Raw genomic sequence first — 18,135 nt, 5'->3', positions numbered from 1 at the left:
AGAAAATGGCTGCTTTGGAGCATGGACTCTATGGGATTGTACCCTGCTGAGTCCCCTCACCTCCACTCCCCAAACCCTGCCCTCTCCCAGATCTACCTCCCAAAGTTTCCAGGTGTTTTCCAAAACAGACCTGGCAACCCTAGACAGGAGAGGTCTTTACAGGTATGGAGAAATAATATTCCCGATGGTCCTGGTGTCAAAAGTCCTATGAAGAGATTTTGAGGTGGCCTTTTCCATACACACCAAAGAAGGGAAGGAGGGTCTCTCCAAAGAAGGAGGCTCCAGAGAACTCGTAGAGAAGGGCTGCTCGGTCAGCATCAAAAAAGGCCACTCGCCCCCCAGCGTAGTTCAGGCACACTCGGATCCTCTTCAGCTCCCCACTCACAGTCAGGGGAGGGTAATGTCCTTTTATATAAGCCCTGTGCATCCCTGACCACTTCCCCATAGCCCAGATCCCTTCCTCAGGAGCAAAAGTGAGGCCTCCCTTCCTCTTCACAGACTTTCTGGCTACCCCCACAGCCCAGCTTTCCTCACTTCCCACAAGGACTTCCCAGAAACAGCAGCCTCTTGTGAATCCCTCACAGCCCAGCACAGCACTATAACCTTCAAATCTCTCTGGACTGTTGGGCAGAGCTTGAGCTTCTTCTCCTTTTCTCACGCTTTTCTGACCCTCAGACAGGATGAGCCATGGATTGGCCGTGTCTTGATCCAGAGTCACATTTGCTGTTGAGGGAAAATAAGGATACAAGAAATGAAACGGCTTCAGCTGGGGGATTCCACCCACTGGCCTGTTCGGCTTCCTTCTCCTGCCAGTCATGGCCTCCTCCCACCTCTGCCACCCTCTCCTTGGTCATCAGGCTCTCCTGCCTGCTCCAGCCCTTCTAAAAGGCAGAGCTGTCTTCCCACATGCTTCAGAAGGCAGACAATGTACACAACAAGCACCCACAGGGACACCATCTATTTCCTCCCGTATCCCATCCTGAAAAGAGAACTATGAAGGAGAGGAAAAAAGCAATGGCAATTTCAGTCACAGGCTTCTTTGGTTAGAAATCACACACAAGAACAGAAGATTTGTCTCCCTTATCATGAAACTTCCTTCTCCCTGGTCCTGCCAGTCATGGACTCCTCCCACCTCTACCACCCTCCCCTTGGTTAACAGGTTCTCCTGCCTCCTCCTGCCCTTTTAAAAGGCTGTCCACTTCAAGAGAAGGCACACAAAGTACACAATAAGCACCCACAGGAACACAATCTATTTCCTCCCGTATCCCATTCTGAAAAGAGAACTGTGAAGGAGGGGAAAAAAAAACAATGGCATTTTCAGTCACAGGTTTCTTTGGTTAGAAATCACACACAAGAACAGAAGATTTGTCTCCCTTATCATGAAACTTCCTTCTCCCTGGTCCTGGGGTGGGGTATCCTCTACTTTTGGGAGAAGCTCATTCCTGGAGACTAGGAGAGCCCAGAACATTGCAATTCCTGGAGGGGAGGGGCTTCGCACCCAGGCCCCAGTCTGGTTCTGAAGCAGCACAACACCTGCTCCAAAAGGATCAAACATGAAAATGGACCTCCAACAAAATAGTCCAAAAACTTCCAACCAACCACACAGAGAACAGGGTGAAGAACTCAAAAGAGAGGCCCACCAGTTCAGGAAAAAACCGAAACTAAAGCAAAGAAGCCCCATAGGGTCAATACAGCACACCTACTCTGGCTCAAGTGCCTTCTGAGAAAAATTCTCCCCTTGAGTAAGAAGAGATTGGCCACCCCAGGACCACCAAGAAGGAAGATGCAAAGTGAGACAAATCTTTCATTCTCCAGTGGCCCAGGGTGGGGAAGTCTCCACAACTCCACATAAAAAAGCAGCATGCCCCAGGGAGGGAAAGAATCTCAGATGTATGCTACAGGACCATTTTCTTCCAAAAGCAGTCTCAGCTGAGGCTGTTTTGTCAATCCTGTAATGCCTGGTGAATGAATGGAACAGTTTCCAGGCTGCAGCCCTACAGACCACCTCAAAGAAGGGAAGGACCAGATAATGCTGAGGCTGCTACCCCTCTGAGGGAGTGGGCTGTAACACCCGAAGGGAGATCCAGTCCTCTCGATTTATATGCCCGGAAAATGCAGCCTCTGACCCATCTGCTAATGCTGCATGTGGAGACCTTATGGCAGGAGTGTCAAATGTCCTGTCCATGAGCCAAATTGGCCCACTCAGGGCTTCAGTCAGACCTGCAGGACTCTTTCTCCTCCTCCCCTCCTATCCTCACCCTTGTCCCAGGTCCTGCTGCTTTATCTTTCCATCAAATTGCCTAGAGCAGGGGTGGCCAATGGTAGCTCTCCAGATGTTTTTTGCCTACAACTCCCATCAGCCCCAGCCAGGCAAAAAACATCTGGAGAGCTACCATTGGCCACCCCTGCTCTAGAGTATCACAGTGTAAAACAGAAACGAAACAAAAAACTGTGAAATAAACAAAAGAAGCTCTATACAAAAACTTAGTGACTATATTCCAAATACTTAAAGCAATATAATACTAACATTTCAGATATCAAAACTTCATTACAACTATACTTCAATCACAAATATCTACCAACTACAATGTTCTTTAATTCAAGTCCATTTCATAGCGTCAATTTCCGACTTTTAAAACTCTAGACGATTCACCTGTTCAGACGGGCTGAATTAAAGTGCTGGTGCTCCAAATGCAGATTCATGAGAAAAGTTCCTATATTTTTCATATTCTTCTTGGTCGTCCAAACTTATGGCTTCCAATATTCATAAAAGAATTCTTCAGACATAAAGACGAAGTGGGTATGTCATACCCCTTTTAAAGTTAAACATGGTTGTGCTGGTCTTTTGGGGCAACTCTCTATTTATACAATCGGTGAAATCAATAACGTTATGGTCACTGCTCCCAAGTGGTGTGATCACTTTTACATCTCTCACCAAGTCTTGGGCATTACTTAGGACCAAATCCAGGATCGCCCCACCCCTGGTAGGTTCAGAGACCATCTGCTCCATAGCACAGTCATTGAGAGCATCAAGAAACTCAATCTCTTTCTCTCGACCAGAACACATATTGACCCAATCAATCTGCGGGTAGTTAAAATCACCTATTACGACACAGTTCTTACATTTAGCCACTGTCTTTAATCCTTCCATCATATTATAATCGTCCTCTATCTTTTGATTTGGTGGGCAATAACAGACTCCCATAGTTAAATTTCCTTTTGGGCCCTCTATTTCAACCTAAAGCATTTCTAGAAGGGAATCTAATTCTCTGACCTCAGTCTTACTGGACCGTATACCCTCTCTGACATACAGAGCCACCCCAACTCCAACCCTTCCCTCCCTATCCTTCCGATATAACTTATATCCAGGAATCACCGTGTCCCACTGATTCTCCTCATTCCACCAAGTTTCTGAAATTCCCACAATGTCTATGTTTTCTCCCAACACTAAACATTCCAACTCACCAATTTTGCTTCGAACACTTCTAGCATTTGCATACAAACATCTATAATTTCCCAGGCAAGCTAGGCCCATCACCTTCCTCCTGCCGCCTCGAGACTCTGGCAGACAGTCCATACCGTTTGTCACCATCTCAGTGGACAACTCTGATCCATTACCCGGTAGAAAAGTAACAGCTAACCCTTCATCTCTTTGAGATGAGTCCTCCCGAACCAGAGACATTTCATCTCCTGTTAGCTTTCCCCCAAGATTTTGTTTAAAAACTGCTCTGCCACCTTTTTGATTTTAAGCACCAGCAGCCTGGTTCCATCTGGGGACAAGTGGAGACTGTCTCTTTTGTACAGCTCCCGCTTGTTCCAGAAAGCATCCCAGTGCCTAACAAACTTTAAACCTTCCTCCTTACACCATCGTCTCATCCACAGATTGAGACTTCTAATTTGTGCCTGTCTCTCCTGCCCTGCACGTGGAACAGGTAGCATTTCTGAGAAGGCTACCTTGGAGGTCCTGGCCTTAAGTCTCCCACCTAGCAGCCTAAATTTTTCCTCCAGGACCTCATGACTGCATTTCCCCACATCGTTGGTGCCGACATGCACCACGACCACTGGCTCCTCCCCAGCACTGTCTATCAGCCTATCTACTACACGTGTAATGTCCGCTACCTTTACACCAGGCAGGCAAGTCACCATATGGTCAGTACACGGTTTTGCCACCCAGCTGTCTACTTGCCTAAGGATCGAATCACCAACTACCAAGACCCCCCCCCCCCTCTCTCCCTGCCCAGGGATGGTTCCTTGGCATGAATGGATTCCCACTCATCAACTGAAGAAGAGCTCCCTTCTGAGGGCGCATTCCCCTTATCCTCAGCACGGTGCCCTGTTCCCTCTTGACCCTCATGCTTCCTGGCAGCAATGGGGTTGCCATGTTCAGAGCAGGGCTCATGTAATACATCCCCGAGAGTCTTCTCCAAGTGCCTAACTGACTGTCTCTGCTTCTCCAGGTCAGTCACCTCGGCCTCAAGGGTACGAACTTGTTCCCTGAGAACCAGAAGCTCCTGGCATCGAGCACACATACAAGACTTCTTTCCTATGGGCAGATAGTCATACATGTGACACTCAGTGCAAAACACGGGAAAACCCCCACCCCCTTGTTACATTGGAGGGCCACTGCCCATCTGAGTAGACTTGGGAGAGGGGGAGAATCTTGCAATGCCCTGCTATTTCATGTTTTCCCAAGCTGAGAGTATTTTATATTTTTTTTGCTTCTGCTGTGATCCTTGTGCTTTTTCATGATGGTTTATTTTTAAAATTGCATTGCAAGATCTCTCTATTCCCCCACCTTTCCATTTTAAACAAAATATTGCAGGAGTTTTAAGCATGTTTGTATTTTAAGTTAAAAATAGTGTCTTTAATTGTGTTTGTCTGTGTCCTTTATAAAGTTTATATCTGTACTATCTGCCATTACGTTTTATGACACGCATGGCTCAGCCCCACAAAGTCCCATTTATGTCAGATCCGGCCCTCTTAACAAATGAGTTCGACACCCCTGCCTTATGGCCTAAAAGGAATAAAATCTTTTGGAAACAATTAAATGCCCTCCAGAGGGGAGGGGAGGAAATGCTCACCATAGGACAGGGTCAGGGAAATAGCAGTGGCAGAGGTTTGGAAAATCTGGATTCTCCCACCCACACAGCAGCCATCCACACTTCACTGCAATCCTTTCCAAAACCCTGGTGGAAACTCGGTTTGAGTAAGCTGGGAAAACCCAGAAGGTGCCTGAATGCAGTGGAGAAGCAGGGACAAAATCTGCTACACTTTGAACAAGGGGCAGAGCTAGACCTGACAGAAATATATTTGGTACTTACCGGTAATTCATATTGCTCCCACCCCCAAGTGCTGCAAAAATTAATGCCTGTTCTGGCGCTGAGGTTTTTGCTGCCCCAGGCTGCCGCCCCACCCACATGCCCCATCCCATGGCGAGGTCTTTAAAAGGGGGGAGAGGGCTGCTTCTGCCGCCTCCCCCCTTCCATTTAAAGAAGACCCACCTATCGGGTATTTAAATGGTGGGGAGGAGGTCGTGGCGGCACCGGCTCTTTCCTCCACCCGAGTCCCAGGAAGGTGAAAGAGGTGGCACTGGGCTCCTACCTTGATCTTGGCCTGCCTTCCCTTGCAGGCCACCTCTGTCCTCTGCCTGGGTCTCAGCCTGGTGAAAAGGCGGCACTGCGCTGGCTAGCGAGTGAGGAGGGGGCACCTAACAGCAGCCCTGTAGGCCATGTGGCTCCCTTGGCATCTGCCTATGTGGCCTACTCCCACAAGCCGGCCATTATTATGTTCTCCCTTTCTAGCTTAACATAGCCTCCCTTTGTCCAGCAGAAAATGAATCACTTGAAAGTCTCTGTGAACCGAAAGTGCCTGTGACCTTGGAGGGCTAGGCACTGGGCTCTCAGGAAGGAAAGAGACATATGAACATATGAAGCTGCCTTCTACTGAATCAGACCTTTGGTCCATCAAAGTCAGTATTGTCTACTCAGACTGGCAGCGGCTCTCCAGGGTCTCAAGCTGAGGTTTTTCACACCTATTTGCCTGGACCCTTTTTTGGAGATGCCAGGGATTGAACCTGGGACCTTCTGTTTCCCAAGCAGATGCTCTACCACTGAGCCACTGTCCCTCCCCAATAATAATAATAAATTGCAGACATAACAGACCAGTGTGAGAACAGGAAGATATTCACAAATCAGGACCCAAAGGTTACTACAGGTTACATAGAAGTACTCCCCCCTCCCTTTCCAGGAACATGGCAAGAGGCACTCTTGACACTCTTCTGGACTGGAGTTACCAACACTGAGCTATTGAACATCTGGCATGATCTACCCTGGGCAGGGAACCTGATGCCCCAATAGCCACCTTTGCTGGGAGAACAGCAAGACTTTTCTTATGGAGCTCAGTCAAGCTCTTGCCCAGCCGCCATTCTCCCATCGTTTCAATATGGCAGCAGGCAGGTGAAAAGAGGCAGTTCATCTCCTCAGAGTTCACCTTTTCTTTCACCCTTACCGACATCCTCAGAGCAAGAAGGAACTGGCTGTGGCAGGAAGGGTAAGATTTTGAGGAAGAGCACACCAAGTTGAAGAACACAAATTGTAAGGTGAAGCTTTTTAGTTTAGAAATAATTGGTTGGTGTATGAAGAAAAATGTACCTTTCTTCATGTGAAGCTCAAAATCCAGAGCGTCTGAGGAAGCAAAGGAACAGAAAGTGAGCAGCAAACCCTTCTGCTTATTGCAAATCTGGCGACAAAAATATCAGCTAATAATACTATTTTCTTTTTGGGAGAGTAGGCGGCATAATATAGCTCAATGCTGTCAAATTGTGGAAGCTAAACTGGGTCAGTACTTGGTTTGACCAAAGAAGACTCTGCAGAGGAAGGAAACAGCAAACAGCCTGTTTCTCACTTGCCTTGAACACCTCTTGGTGGGGCTGCCAGAAGTCATTTGTGACTTGATGGCACATAGGTACATATGTTTTCTGAGTTACAGCTAAAGGGTCAAGTAGAAGCTATTGGGGGGGGGGGGGTTTGTGTACAAACTTTCAAAATACTTTTCACTAGTCACTGGAGTTACTTGGGATTCATGTAATAGAAAGTATGCTAAGGACTGCAGCCCAAGGGTCCAAGCTGGCTAAATTGAGGACACTTCTAGACAGAGGTTCTGCAGTGGCATCCTGAGCAGAGTTACACCCTTCAAACTCACTGATTTCAATGGGCTTTGAAGGGTATTTCTCTAAAGACAGCACTGTAGGTCCCCTTGAGACCATTCTGTGGGATCTACTAGGATATAGTCACACAAACGCAAACACACAATCAAAGGGACCAGTTTTGATAAGTCTGATTTGGTCACAGACACATTGCAGAGAGAAGGAGGGGTGTCCCTGAAACGGATCCAGCGGCTGTTTCATTAAAAATAGATGCCCTAAAGAGCAGTTTCCCTCTCTGTCATTTTAGGCACTTGTTTCACCATCTACCTCACCAAGAGCCCTTGCATGGTCGCAGTAATGATTAGAGATCAACAACATAATAGAATTTCAAGAAGTCCATGTAATGCAATTCTGAGCTGAAGTTATGGCAGAATTCTGATCAGAAAACTTTCCATGGTGAACTAAAATGGCCTTCTGAACTGATACATAAACTCCCCACGTTCCTGGGTCTGTCAATGATATAGCCAGCCTGGAACATACTAAAACACATCTGGCCCACTCTAATGTCCAGTCTGAAACTCCGGCAGTGTTTCTTCATTACCTTTGAGTTGCTTCTCGATGCCCTCCAAAAGGAAATTTAAATCTGAGAAGTCCCAGATGTGCCACTTCAGTGCAAGCGGATTAGCCACTGGATTCTCAAACGACTCCTTGTCTTCATACCTGGAGAAAATCCCATTAGGGTACCATCCATCCCATTCAGAATCTCCCTCCCTCCCCTCCGCCCCAAGTGGGTCAGAGAAGCAGAGGAACTGGCAGAAAGCCAAGGGAAACAGGCTGATGCTGAAAGCACTGGAAGGTGGGCGGGCTCTTGAAGAGGAATGCACAGCTCCTGCTTTCTTAAGAACTGGCTACACTAAACCTATTGGTCACTGTGACCAGAACTACTAAGTACTCATTACATTTATTATAATAAAGACAGGTAAATCAAAGATTACATATTACAAACAGACACACAAAAGGGTAAAGTCCTTTCTCTGAAAAAATTCCTAAATGATGGTCCAGATTCCAGTGCGGACTTCAATACCATAAAGTAAGTTGCAAGTTCTTGAATCTCACGAAAGGTATCATTAGGATGCTCTGTATTCTCAGTGCTGGCGGGGGGGGGGGGGCAACAGTGGGAGGGCTTCTAGTGTCCTGGCCCCATTGGTGGACCTCCTGATGGTACTTGGGTTTTTTGGCCGCTGAGTGACACAGAGTGTTGGACTGGATGGGCCACTGGCCTGATCCAACAGGGCTTCTCTTATGTTTTTATGTCTGGGGCAGTGATGCTCTGAATTCTTGGTGGTTCTTTTTGGGAGGGGGGGCAAAGTGGGAGGGTTTCTAGAGTCCTGGCCCTACTGGTGAACTTTTTGATGGCACCTGGAGTTTTTGCCCACTGTGTGACACAGAGTGTTGGACTGGATGGGCCACTGGCCTGATCCAACATGGCTTCTCTTATGCTCTTATATTTTTCACAAGCTGCCCAGTTCAATCCTAGGATTAAGAAGGTTAATGTTAAAGATCCACTTACCTCTGCAATGTGCTTCTGACATCCTAAAGAAAGAAGGCAGAGGGTGAGAAGAAGAGAGAGAGACCTTCAGAGTAGGGTGTGTTGTGTTCCCCTTGTGGACTTTCCCCCTTTTCCCTGCAGCCTTGCAACATGGTTCAGCCATGAAAGGAAAGAGAGGAGAGAGGGTCTGTCTGGGCATAAGTGCCATCACATCTGCACAGACATGCTAGACAGACAGCAGTGCCCAGAACAGCTGTGTGGATGCTGTTCCTGTAACCATATGCCGTTGCCACTGTGTGTCGGTGTGCATTTTATATATAATTGTTATATATAATGTTATAATTGATTAGGAACGGGACTCTATTATTATGTATTTATTTATTTAAATGCATATAGATTTAATTATGTATTTATATGTTTAAATGCATAGAGATCTAGTGATTTATTTATATTGCACATTAAATTGGGACATAGGAATAGGGGGGGAGCTTATTAATGTGCCAAGAAAGACGAATTGATTTGATCAATTTGACTAACCAATTAGAGGGAGAATTGGGGTGGGATGTTAATTTAAATTAGATGCAATTAATTTATAGTGAACCAGTAACCAGGGACTGAAGGTGGAGGATAGGTTAGAGAGCTGGACAGTGAGTCGAGATGAGCTAGTCAGGAAGGTGTGGCCATCACATAACTACTTACAAGATTATACCGGGACATAGGTGTGGATGCCCGGCCAGGGGATTCCAGTGCTCCTGGGGAGGGGAAGATATGACGGTGGGAATAGACATAAATATAAGGGAAGAGGGTGGAGACAAAACAGTGCTCGGCCTCCTTCCAGTCTACTTCCCATCCCAACGGTGACAGTGGGGCCAAGAGGAATTGCCCACCTCCGTCATTGGTGTTGTGCAACGCCAGGTCCGTAAATAATAAGACCGAGATCCTGAGGGAATTCCTGCTTCGGCAGGACGTGGACCTGGCTTGCGTGACCGAGACCTGGGTGTGAGAGGGGGAGATGGTGGCTCTCTCCCAGATGACCCCCCCGGGTTACTCGGTCCTCCACCAATCGCGGACTAGTGGGCGGCGGGGAGGGGTGGCGTTGTTCATATGGGAGGGTTACTCCTTCCGGGCTCTCCCGGCCCCAAAGATCGATGGTATTGAGTGTGCCGGCCTAGTGTGGGATGTCGGAGAGGGGTTGGCGATCTGGCTGGTGTACCGTCCACCTAACGCACCAGCCAGCGCCTTACCATCCCTGATGGAGGCTGTGGCGGGCTGGGCGTTGGAGTACCCGGGGCTTATGGTCCTGGGCGACTTCAATGTCCATGCCGATGACGCAGCCTCCAATCGGGCGTTGGATCTGGTGTCTTCCATGGCGACACTAGGACTCTCTCAATTTGTTACGACCCCTACGCATCAGGCAGGGCACATGCTAGACTTGATCTTTGCGTCCGGGATTTGGGTGAACGATATCGCGACAGAGGCGGTGCCATGGTCGGATCACCTAGCCCTCAAGGCCCGTATGGAGATGCTGCCCCAACCCTGTAAGGGCGTAGAGCCTATTTTGGCTCGCACGCGGAGCCTGATGGACCCGGAACGGTTCCAAATGGCTCTATGGGATCCCTGGCCCACTGGCGGTTCCCTTGATGCCCTGGTTGATGCCTGGCAAGATCGGCTATCCAGGGCGATCAACGAGATCGCACCTCGACGCCCTCTGCGCCCTCGTGTGAGGCTGGCTCCATGGTATACCTTGGAGTTACGACAGCTGAAACAAGGGCTCAGACGACTAGAGAGGCAATGGCGGCGCACTCATGACGAAGCGACGAGAACATCCTACAGAACGTTTATGAAGTCTTATGAGATGGCAGTCAAGGCCGCGAAGAAAGACTACTTCGCGGCCAGGATTGCGTCTGCAAATTCGCGCCCGGCACAATTGTTTAGAATAATTGGACATCTTACCACACTGCCCCAAGGCAGACCAAATGTTAGAGAATTAGAAATAGGCTGTGAGGCTTTTGCGAAATTTTTTGCAGACAAAATCACGTCGCTCCGCCAGGACCTGCCCATCACATTGGATACAGTATGTGAACTGGAGACTCCATGCCTGTCTTCCAGTTTAGTTCTGGACCACTTCAACCCACTCAGCCTGGAGGAAGTTGACAGAATTCTCTCCTCTGCACGCCCAACAACTTGCGATCTGGACCCATGTCCCTCCTGGCTAATTAAATCTTGCCAGAAGGAGCTTAGATGTCCTTTACGGGATGTCATAAATAGATCCCTCTCGGAGGGGCATTTTCCAACATCCTTGAAAGAGGCCATGGTTCGCCCCCTCCTGAAAAAAAGTACAGCAGACCCGGCCGAATTGGCAAACTACCGACCGGTCTCTAATTTACCGTTTTTAGGTAAAATTATCGAGAGGGCAGTGGCGTTGCAGTTGCAGGATTTTCTGGATGACGCTTCCATCCTAGACCCTTGCCAGTCCGGCTTTCGCCCGGGTCACGGGATGGAGACAGTGCTGGTCGCCTTGGCAGATGACCTCCAGAGGCATCTGGATCGAGGCGGCGTGGCGGTGCTGATGCTGTTAGACCTGTCGGCCGCGTTTGACACGGTCGACCATCGGCTACTTACCCGCCGCCTTGCCGACGTAGGGGTTAGGGGGTTGGCCTTACAATGGCTCTCCTCCTTCCTCGAGGATCGGGGACAAAGGGTGGCAATCGGGGGTGAGCTGTCCCAGAGGCGCACACTAGATTTGTGGGGTGCCTCAGGGAGCAGTTCTCTCACCGATGCTATTTAATATCTATATGCGCCCCCTTGCCCAGATTGCCCGGAGGTACGGGCTTGGGTGTCACCAATATGCAGATGACACCCAGCTCTATCTGCTAATGGATGACCGGCCTGGCTGCGCCCCGAGGAATTTGGACCTGGCACTGCAGGCCGTGGCAACTTGGTTAAGGCTGAGTGGGCTGAAGCTGAATCCAGCGAAGACAGAAGTCCTTTGCGTGGGTTGGGGTGCTCTGGGGAGGGAAATATCTCTCTCGGTCTTTGATGGGGCGCCGCTGAAGGCGGCGCGCCGGGTCAAGAGCTTGGGAGTCCTACTGGAGCCCTCATTATCAATGGAGGCCCAGATAGCAGCCACTGCTAAGTCAGCCTTCTTTCACCTGAGGCGGGCAAGGCAGTTGGCCTCCTTCCTAGAGCGCCGGGACCTAGCAACAGTGATTCATGCAACGGTCACCTCGAGATTGGACTACTGTAATGCCCTCTACATGGGGCTGCCTCTGTGCCGAACCTGGAAGCTGCAGCTGGTGCAGAATGCGGCGGCTAGGCTGTTATTGGGGCTCCCAAAATGGGAGCACATACAGCCAGGACTGCGCGGACTGCACTGGCTGCCAGTTACATACCGGATTCGTTACAAAGTGCTGGTCATTACCTTTAAAGCCCTATATGGCCGAGGACCTGCCTACCTGAGGGACCGTCTTTCCCCATATGAACCCCGGAGAGCACTGAGGTCAGCAGGGAAGGACCTGCTGACTATTCTCGGGCCGAAGGAAGTAAAGCTGCAGAGCACTCGTACTCGGGCTTTCTCCGTTGTAGCCCCACACTTATGGAACCACCTCCCGGAGGAAGTGCGGGCCCTGCGGGATTTTGATCGATTCCGCAGGGCCTGCAAGACCATCCTCTTTGGTGAAGCCTTCACCGACTAAAACCTGAGAGACTGCTTAAATGACCTCCTATCTATCTGAATAGCACCACGATGTTAATTTTATTGTTTTACTGTTTTAGAATTTTAATCAATTTGTTACTTATTGTTTTAAATTACTGTATAACTTGTTTTATTAATGAATGTTGTCAGCGGCCCTGAGCCTGCCTTAGCGGGGAGGGCGGGATATAAATAAAATGTATTATTATTATTATTATTATAAGTGACATTCCCCACACCACACCGCCCCTAGACATCCTCCTTTTAAAATGGGTTGTGAAAAGTCTTGCATGTGACCTTCCTCCCTGGTCGGTGTTGTTGTGAAAGAGTTTCCCAGGAACCATGGGGTTCCTCAGACTGTTGGTTGAAACACAAACACACTTTGGCTTCCAGTGGCTGCAGTCTATCAGGGAGGGGCAGGGGCTGTGGGGGAATGTATTTCCAGGGAATGTTGTTTTGCAGGGCCCCTGGGATTGTCCAGTCTGCCCCTGGCTGGAGATGGAAAGAGGCAGAGGGGAAAGTGGCCCTGGTGCAGAGGTGAAAACTTGCTAGCGACATAAACTGGGCTGGTTTGCTTTTGCTTTTCTGCTAAGCAGGGAGGATTTGGAGCCAGCCTTCTCCCCAAGGGGACTCTGCCTGTTTCTGCCACACTCTCACCTGGAGGAGATCACTGGCCGGCTGCTGACATTTCTCCTCCATCTCCCGGATGAGGCTTTCCAGAGAAGAGAGCTCCTCAGAGATTCTAGCCAGATGCTGGTCCCTGTTTCTCGCCACCTCCTTCACCACCTTTTTCATCTGGGACAGCAAAAATTTCTCTTGTTTCTTCAGAAATGTGTGCAGTTTCCTGAACTTGGCTACTGTTGCTTTCTTCTCTTTTTCAGTTTGTTTCTGAGATGGAAAGAGAAGAAAAGCAGGCCACTGTCAGGAACACAGCTGGTCTGTGCAGTGGGAAGAGACGCTTGAGGAGGCTCCTATCCCATCCTATCCCGGAGGGGTTCTTTCAGCCACAGAGGATTCAGTCTGCAGCAGAAAACCAAGAAAGTAGAAGGGGCTTCGTGAGTCCATTTGTTCCCCCACTAAAACACCCTCCACAGGCTGACTTCCCCAGTTCCCATTGGGGGATGAGACATGATGGTTGAGTAGAAACACCACAGGGGGCAAAAGTGCTCAGAAGCCCCCTCCCCTCGCTTGGTCTCCTAACCTTAACTGCAGCTTCCCTGGCTGCATCGTGGGCAAGAGAAATTTGTGGAGGATGGGGCGGGAATGTACATACTACTGAATATCCCAAGTATGCCCCCCCCCCCCTAGAATCAGCAGTGGCTGAACCCCACTTTCAGTTGGCCTTAATCCAGCCCTGCATTAGACCCTCCTGAGGTCTCATTCTCCCTCCCCAAATCTCCAGAAGTTTCCCAACCTGGATCTGGCAAACCTACCCCCCCATCCCCCACTGGTGGCCAGGGGAGACCCGGCAACCGTCCTTCTAAACTGAAAGTGGGGGCAGCCTCAAGGGTTGATTTTTCTGCTGTTTGGACTTACGAGCAGGTCTTGGCTTTCCTTCTCCACATCTCCTTTATACACCACAATTCTCTCTCTCTCCTTCTTCAGAATCCCCAGACGGTTGCAGAACTGATCCTGGGGAGAGGGGGGATCACAGTTGAAATGTGTTCTTTTAAAGGTTTACTCCATGCTCTTCCCTCCTGGCCACCATTGCACATTTATTTAAATTCATATATATAACCATGTTAGTTAAAAAAAAATCAAATTCCAGCATGCTATTCCATCAGGAGAGCCTGTGTGCAGTAACACTTAAAGTGCTGGACTAAGATCTGGGAAATCCATGTTTGAACCCCCAGTCCTGCCATGGAAGCTCGCTGGGTGACCTTGGGCCAGTCTCATGACTCTCAGCCTACCCCTGACCTGGTTACTCCCAGGATAGCCTGATCAGCAGGGCCGACCTAGAGGCAGGCAGTGGCAGGCAAACCACCTCCCAACCTCTCTTGCCTTGAAAAGCTTACAGGGTGTCCATAAGCCAGCTATGACCTGACAGCAAAACAAACTTCTGTCACGCCACTCGTGTTCTGAGCAGGCACTTGGGTGGGCTTCTGATCTCCATTTTGAAACCCAAGACCTGACAATCTCAGACATTTGCAAGACATTTTTGAGAGCTAGGAGTCTGCCTTTGTACTAATTTTAACTAGCTAGCCAAAGCATCACACATCTTTAAACGAATGAAGGGCCCAATGTAATACCCTTTCTGATGTGACTCATCATACTGGATGTTAAGAAGCACACTATGCCCAAAGAAGCTGCCCCCGTCCTTCACAGTTTTCCAAAGGACTACGTCAGACCAGATCATATCTGCAGTAGAAACTGAAGGGAGGGGCCACAATTTTGCAAGCCTAGTAGAACCAAAGCAATGTACAGAGTACCCAGCAGTACTACTGCAGTCAGAGTGCCCAGCAGAACCCAGTGCCGTTGTGGCAATGCCAGCTGATGTCAAGCACAGAATCACAGTCCAAGAAGGGGGGGGGGGGGATGGAACCTCAGCAGCACTAGTGCAAATGTGCCCAGCAAACCCAGTGCCATTCATAATATCAGCATAAGTTTTCCACTACATTGCTCTTAAATACATTCTGTCGCCAAACAGGATAGGGATGAAAAGGTCTTGAGGTCAAGAAGTGAAAATAAAGGGGGAGGGGGACATGGAAAAATTAGGTGAAGGGAGACAGAAAACATGAATGAGAAGTGTGTGGAAAGGGGGGGGGGGTGTTATCTTACTGCATGTCATGGGCTCTGACAAGGGGACTGCCCAGGCAGAGCCGACAGGGTTAGCAGACCCAACGGAGCCGACAACTGACCCCTCTCACAACTTGACTGATTCACTGCCGCTGCCCGCAGGGTTCTCAACACCTGGCTGTACAGCTGACGAGGACCAACAACAGGTAGACACACATCCCAGTTCATCACATTGCCTTGCTCGAGTACGGGAAAGGCTCTGTCAGGACTTAGCAATCTGAAGGAAAGAGGCCAAACTGCGGGCAAGATGTTCTCTCAGCCCAGAGTTTTAGCAGACGCCAGGCTGGCCCCGCTGCCTGCTAATTGGAAACAGCAGCAGCGGGCTATCTAAGCTCCTGCTTCAAGTTGCATGCTCTGTGGAAGCAACAAGTCCATCCGGTGACTTGCAATTACTCCAGCTCCCGTTCCTTGGCTCCATTCCTGCTCTGACTTCCCGGTTTCCTGACTTCTGGATTGTACGATCCTGCTTTCAGACTGCAATTCGGACTCAGCTACTGGTTCCTTCAACGCTCCTCTGACTTGGGCTGAACTCGGACTTTCCCCTTGCCTGCACTCCAGCGTGTGACACTGCAATACCAGAACTGCTGCTTTGCAAGATCTGGCTGAGCTGGGTGCAAGGAAAGGAAGAGATAAAAACTAGACTATTGGAGAAAATGAGCTGCAGGCTGGCTGGCTACACATGGGCTTCCACAGAGACCAATGTATCAAGAGGCCTCTCCTGTAAATAGAGTGCCCTCATATTCTCACACACATGATGCCAGACAGGCTGGCCATTTGTGGAAGGGAAAGTACTCTCTAGATTAAGTTTCTTTCTCTTCTTTTGACTGCAACCTGAATATGGATCTACTTGAATAAATGTAAATTTACTTTTTTTAACCATATACTTCTTGGGAGATGTATTTACTGCACTCTGCATCCCGTTCTGTGTCTGGGCAAACTCTGCTACATTAACCAAATATCCCCATAATGAGTACCCCTAATATCTAGCTGTTGCCTTTTCCCTCGCTCCACCCATTTTTATTCATCCTTTGACTATTATTCCCTCCCTCTGCCTTTCCTCCTCTAAAACGTCAAACAAATCTTTGAGTCTTCTTGTCGCTATATCCTGTTGCTCTGCAAAGACTGGCACGGAAGAGTGTACCCTACTAAGCAGAGTAAATAATATATAACTTTAAGCAATAAAACCACCTTGATTAAACAGAAAAAGTCGGTTGGTCTTAATTTTATTCTCAGTATGGCCCAAACACTCATCATAAAAAGGAGAAAAACCCACAATTGGTATCTTCAATCTTCTTACAGTCGGAAGCACCAGCCCTGGAGGGAGAGCTCCTCTTCCGCTATGCTGGGAGGAAAGCACATCTTCTCCAGAGAATGATGGAATTCCGCCAGCAAGGATCCAGATGAGTTCCTACCTTGTATTTCTGAGCAGCCACTTCCAGGGGAACTATTGTGTGTCCTTTGTGTTCTGGGAGTCGCTCACAGACAACACACACTAATTTTTCATCTTCTTTGCAGAAGAAGTGGAGTTTTTCCTGGTGTCTCAAGCAAACACCTTTTCTTGAACTTTGTGGCACCAGTTTAATTTTTTCAACTAGGTTTGCCAGCTGCCAGTTTCGGCGGAAAGTCCCTTTCTGAAACTTGAATTTGCAGACAGGACACTCCAAGTCTCCCCGAGTCTCCCATTTCTCACAGTAGTCAGTGATGCAGGCCTGGCAGAAGCTGTGCCCACAGCCCAGGACCACGGGGTCCGTAAGGAACTCCAGGCAGATGGGGCAGTTGGCCTCCTGCTCTATCTCTGTGGATGGTGGAGCTGAGGCCATGAGGGCTGGATTCTCAGTGGCTTGGGTGATAGGAAAGGCAGCAGCTTGTCAGATCTGTAAAAGGGCAGCATAAGAACAAGAACATAAGAGAAGCCATGTTGGATCAGGCCAATGGCCCCTCCAGTCCAACACTCTGTGTCACACAGTGGCAAAAAAACCAAACCCAGGTGCCATCAGGAGGTCCATCGGTGGGGCCAGAACACTAGAAAACCTCCCAACTGTTGTTCCCCCCAAGTACCAAGAATACAGAGCATCCCTGCCCCAGACAGAGAGTTCCAACAATACGCTGTGGCTAATAGCCACTGATGGACCTCTGCTCCATATGTTTATCCAATTCCCTCTTCAAGCTATCTATGTTTGTAGCTGGCACTACCTCCTGTGGCAGTGAATTCCATGTGTTAATCACCCTTATAAGAACATAAGAGAACAGGAATGACCTAGAAAGAAGGCTTTGCATTTTAGTCTATTGCCATGTTGGGTTTGTTTTTAAATAGGTTTTATTGTTACTGCTGACACTATGTAAATTGTCCACTGCCTAAAGAGTCTGAAAGTTGAGACCAGTGTTCCCTCTAAGCTGAGTGAGTGTGAGCTAGCTCACAGTTTTTCAGACCTCCGGCTCACACATTTTTCTCTTAGCTCAGAAAAAATGGCCCCAGAGCAAACCAATTTATGCAGTAGATAAATCAATTGCTCACAACTTTAACATCAGTAGCTTACAAAGTTGAATATTTGCTCACAAGACTCCACAGCTGGTTGCATAAAAAGGTAAAGGTAGTCCCCTGGGTAAACACCAGTCGTTTTTGACTCTGGGGTGAATAGTATCACAACGTTTTCATGGCAAACTTTTTTAATGGGGTAGCTTGCAATTGCCTTCCCCAGTCATCTACACTCCCCCCACCCAGCAAGCTGGGAACTCATTTGACTGACCTCGGAAGGATGGAAGGCTGAGTCAACCTTGAGCCGGCTACCTGAACCAGCTTCCGCCAGGATCGAACTCAGGGCATGAGCAGAACTTAAAACTTCAGTAGTGCAGCTTTACCGCTCTGCACCATGGGGCTGCTTTCCTGGTGGCACACACATCTTTAAACAAATGAAGGGTCCGTGTAATATCCTTTCTGATGTGACTCAGACTTCC

General features: G+C 48.8%; 1 protein-coding gene across 1 annotated transcript; it reads right to left on the bottom strand.

Moving 5' to 3' along the window:
- Positions 1–205: 205 nt before the first annotated feature.
- Positions 206–17,000, bottom strand: LOC132571800 (E3 ubiquitin-protein ligase TRIM7-like). The gene is made up of 7 exons (XM_060238594.1): positions 16,593–17,000; positions 13,921–14,016; positions 13,042–13,179; positions 8,715–8,737; positions 7,746–7,864; positions 6,651–6,683; positions 206–723 (listed from the first exon to the last, which is right to left on the bottom strand). Exons 1-7 carry the CDS (start codon positions 16,998–17,000, stop codon positions 206–208), a joined length of 1,335 nt encoding a protein of 444 aa, XP_060094577.1.
- Between the last annotated feature and the right edge of the window lie 1,135 nt (positions 17,001–18,135).

This window comes from Heteronotia binoei, chromosome 5 (genome assembly GCF_032191835.1).
Source record: "Heteronotia binoei isolate CCM8104 ecotype False Entrance Well chromosome 5, APGP_CSIRO_Hbin_v1, whole genome shotgun sequence".
NCBI classification, from domain to species: Eukaryota; Metazoa; Chordata; class Lepidosauria; order Squamata; family Gekkonidae; genus Heteronotia; species Heteronotia binoei.
The sequence above is the reverse complement of the archived record's forward strand: the minus strand, read 5'-3'. Positions and strand labels throughout refer to the sequence as shown.

Coding starts and splice junctions, on each gene's coding strand:
- LOC132571800 (XM_060238594.1), bottom strand. CDS start 17,000: ATGGCCTCAGCTCCACCATCCACAGAGATAGAGCAGGAGGCCAACTGC. Junction 13,180..13,920: donor AGGAAAGCCAAGACCTGCTC/GTAAGTCCAAAC, acceptor TTGCTGTCCCAG/ATGAAAAAGGTGGTGAAGGA. Junction 724..6,650: donor TGAGCTTCACATGAAGAAAG/GTACATTTTTCT, acceptor TTCCCTCAACAG/CAAATGTGACTCTGGATCAA.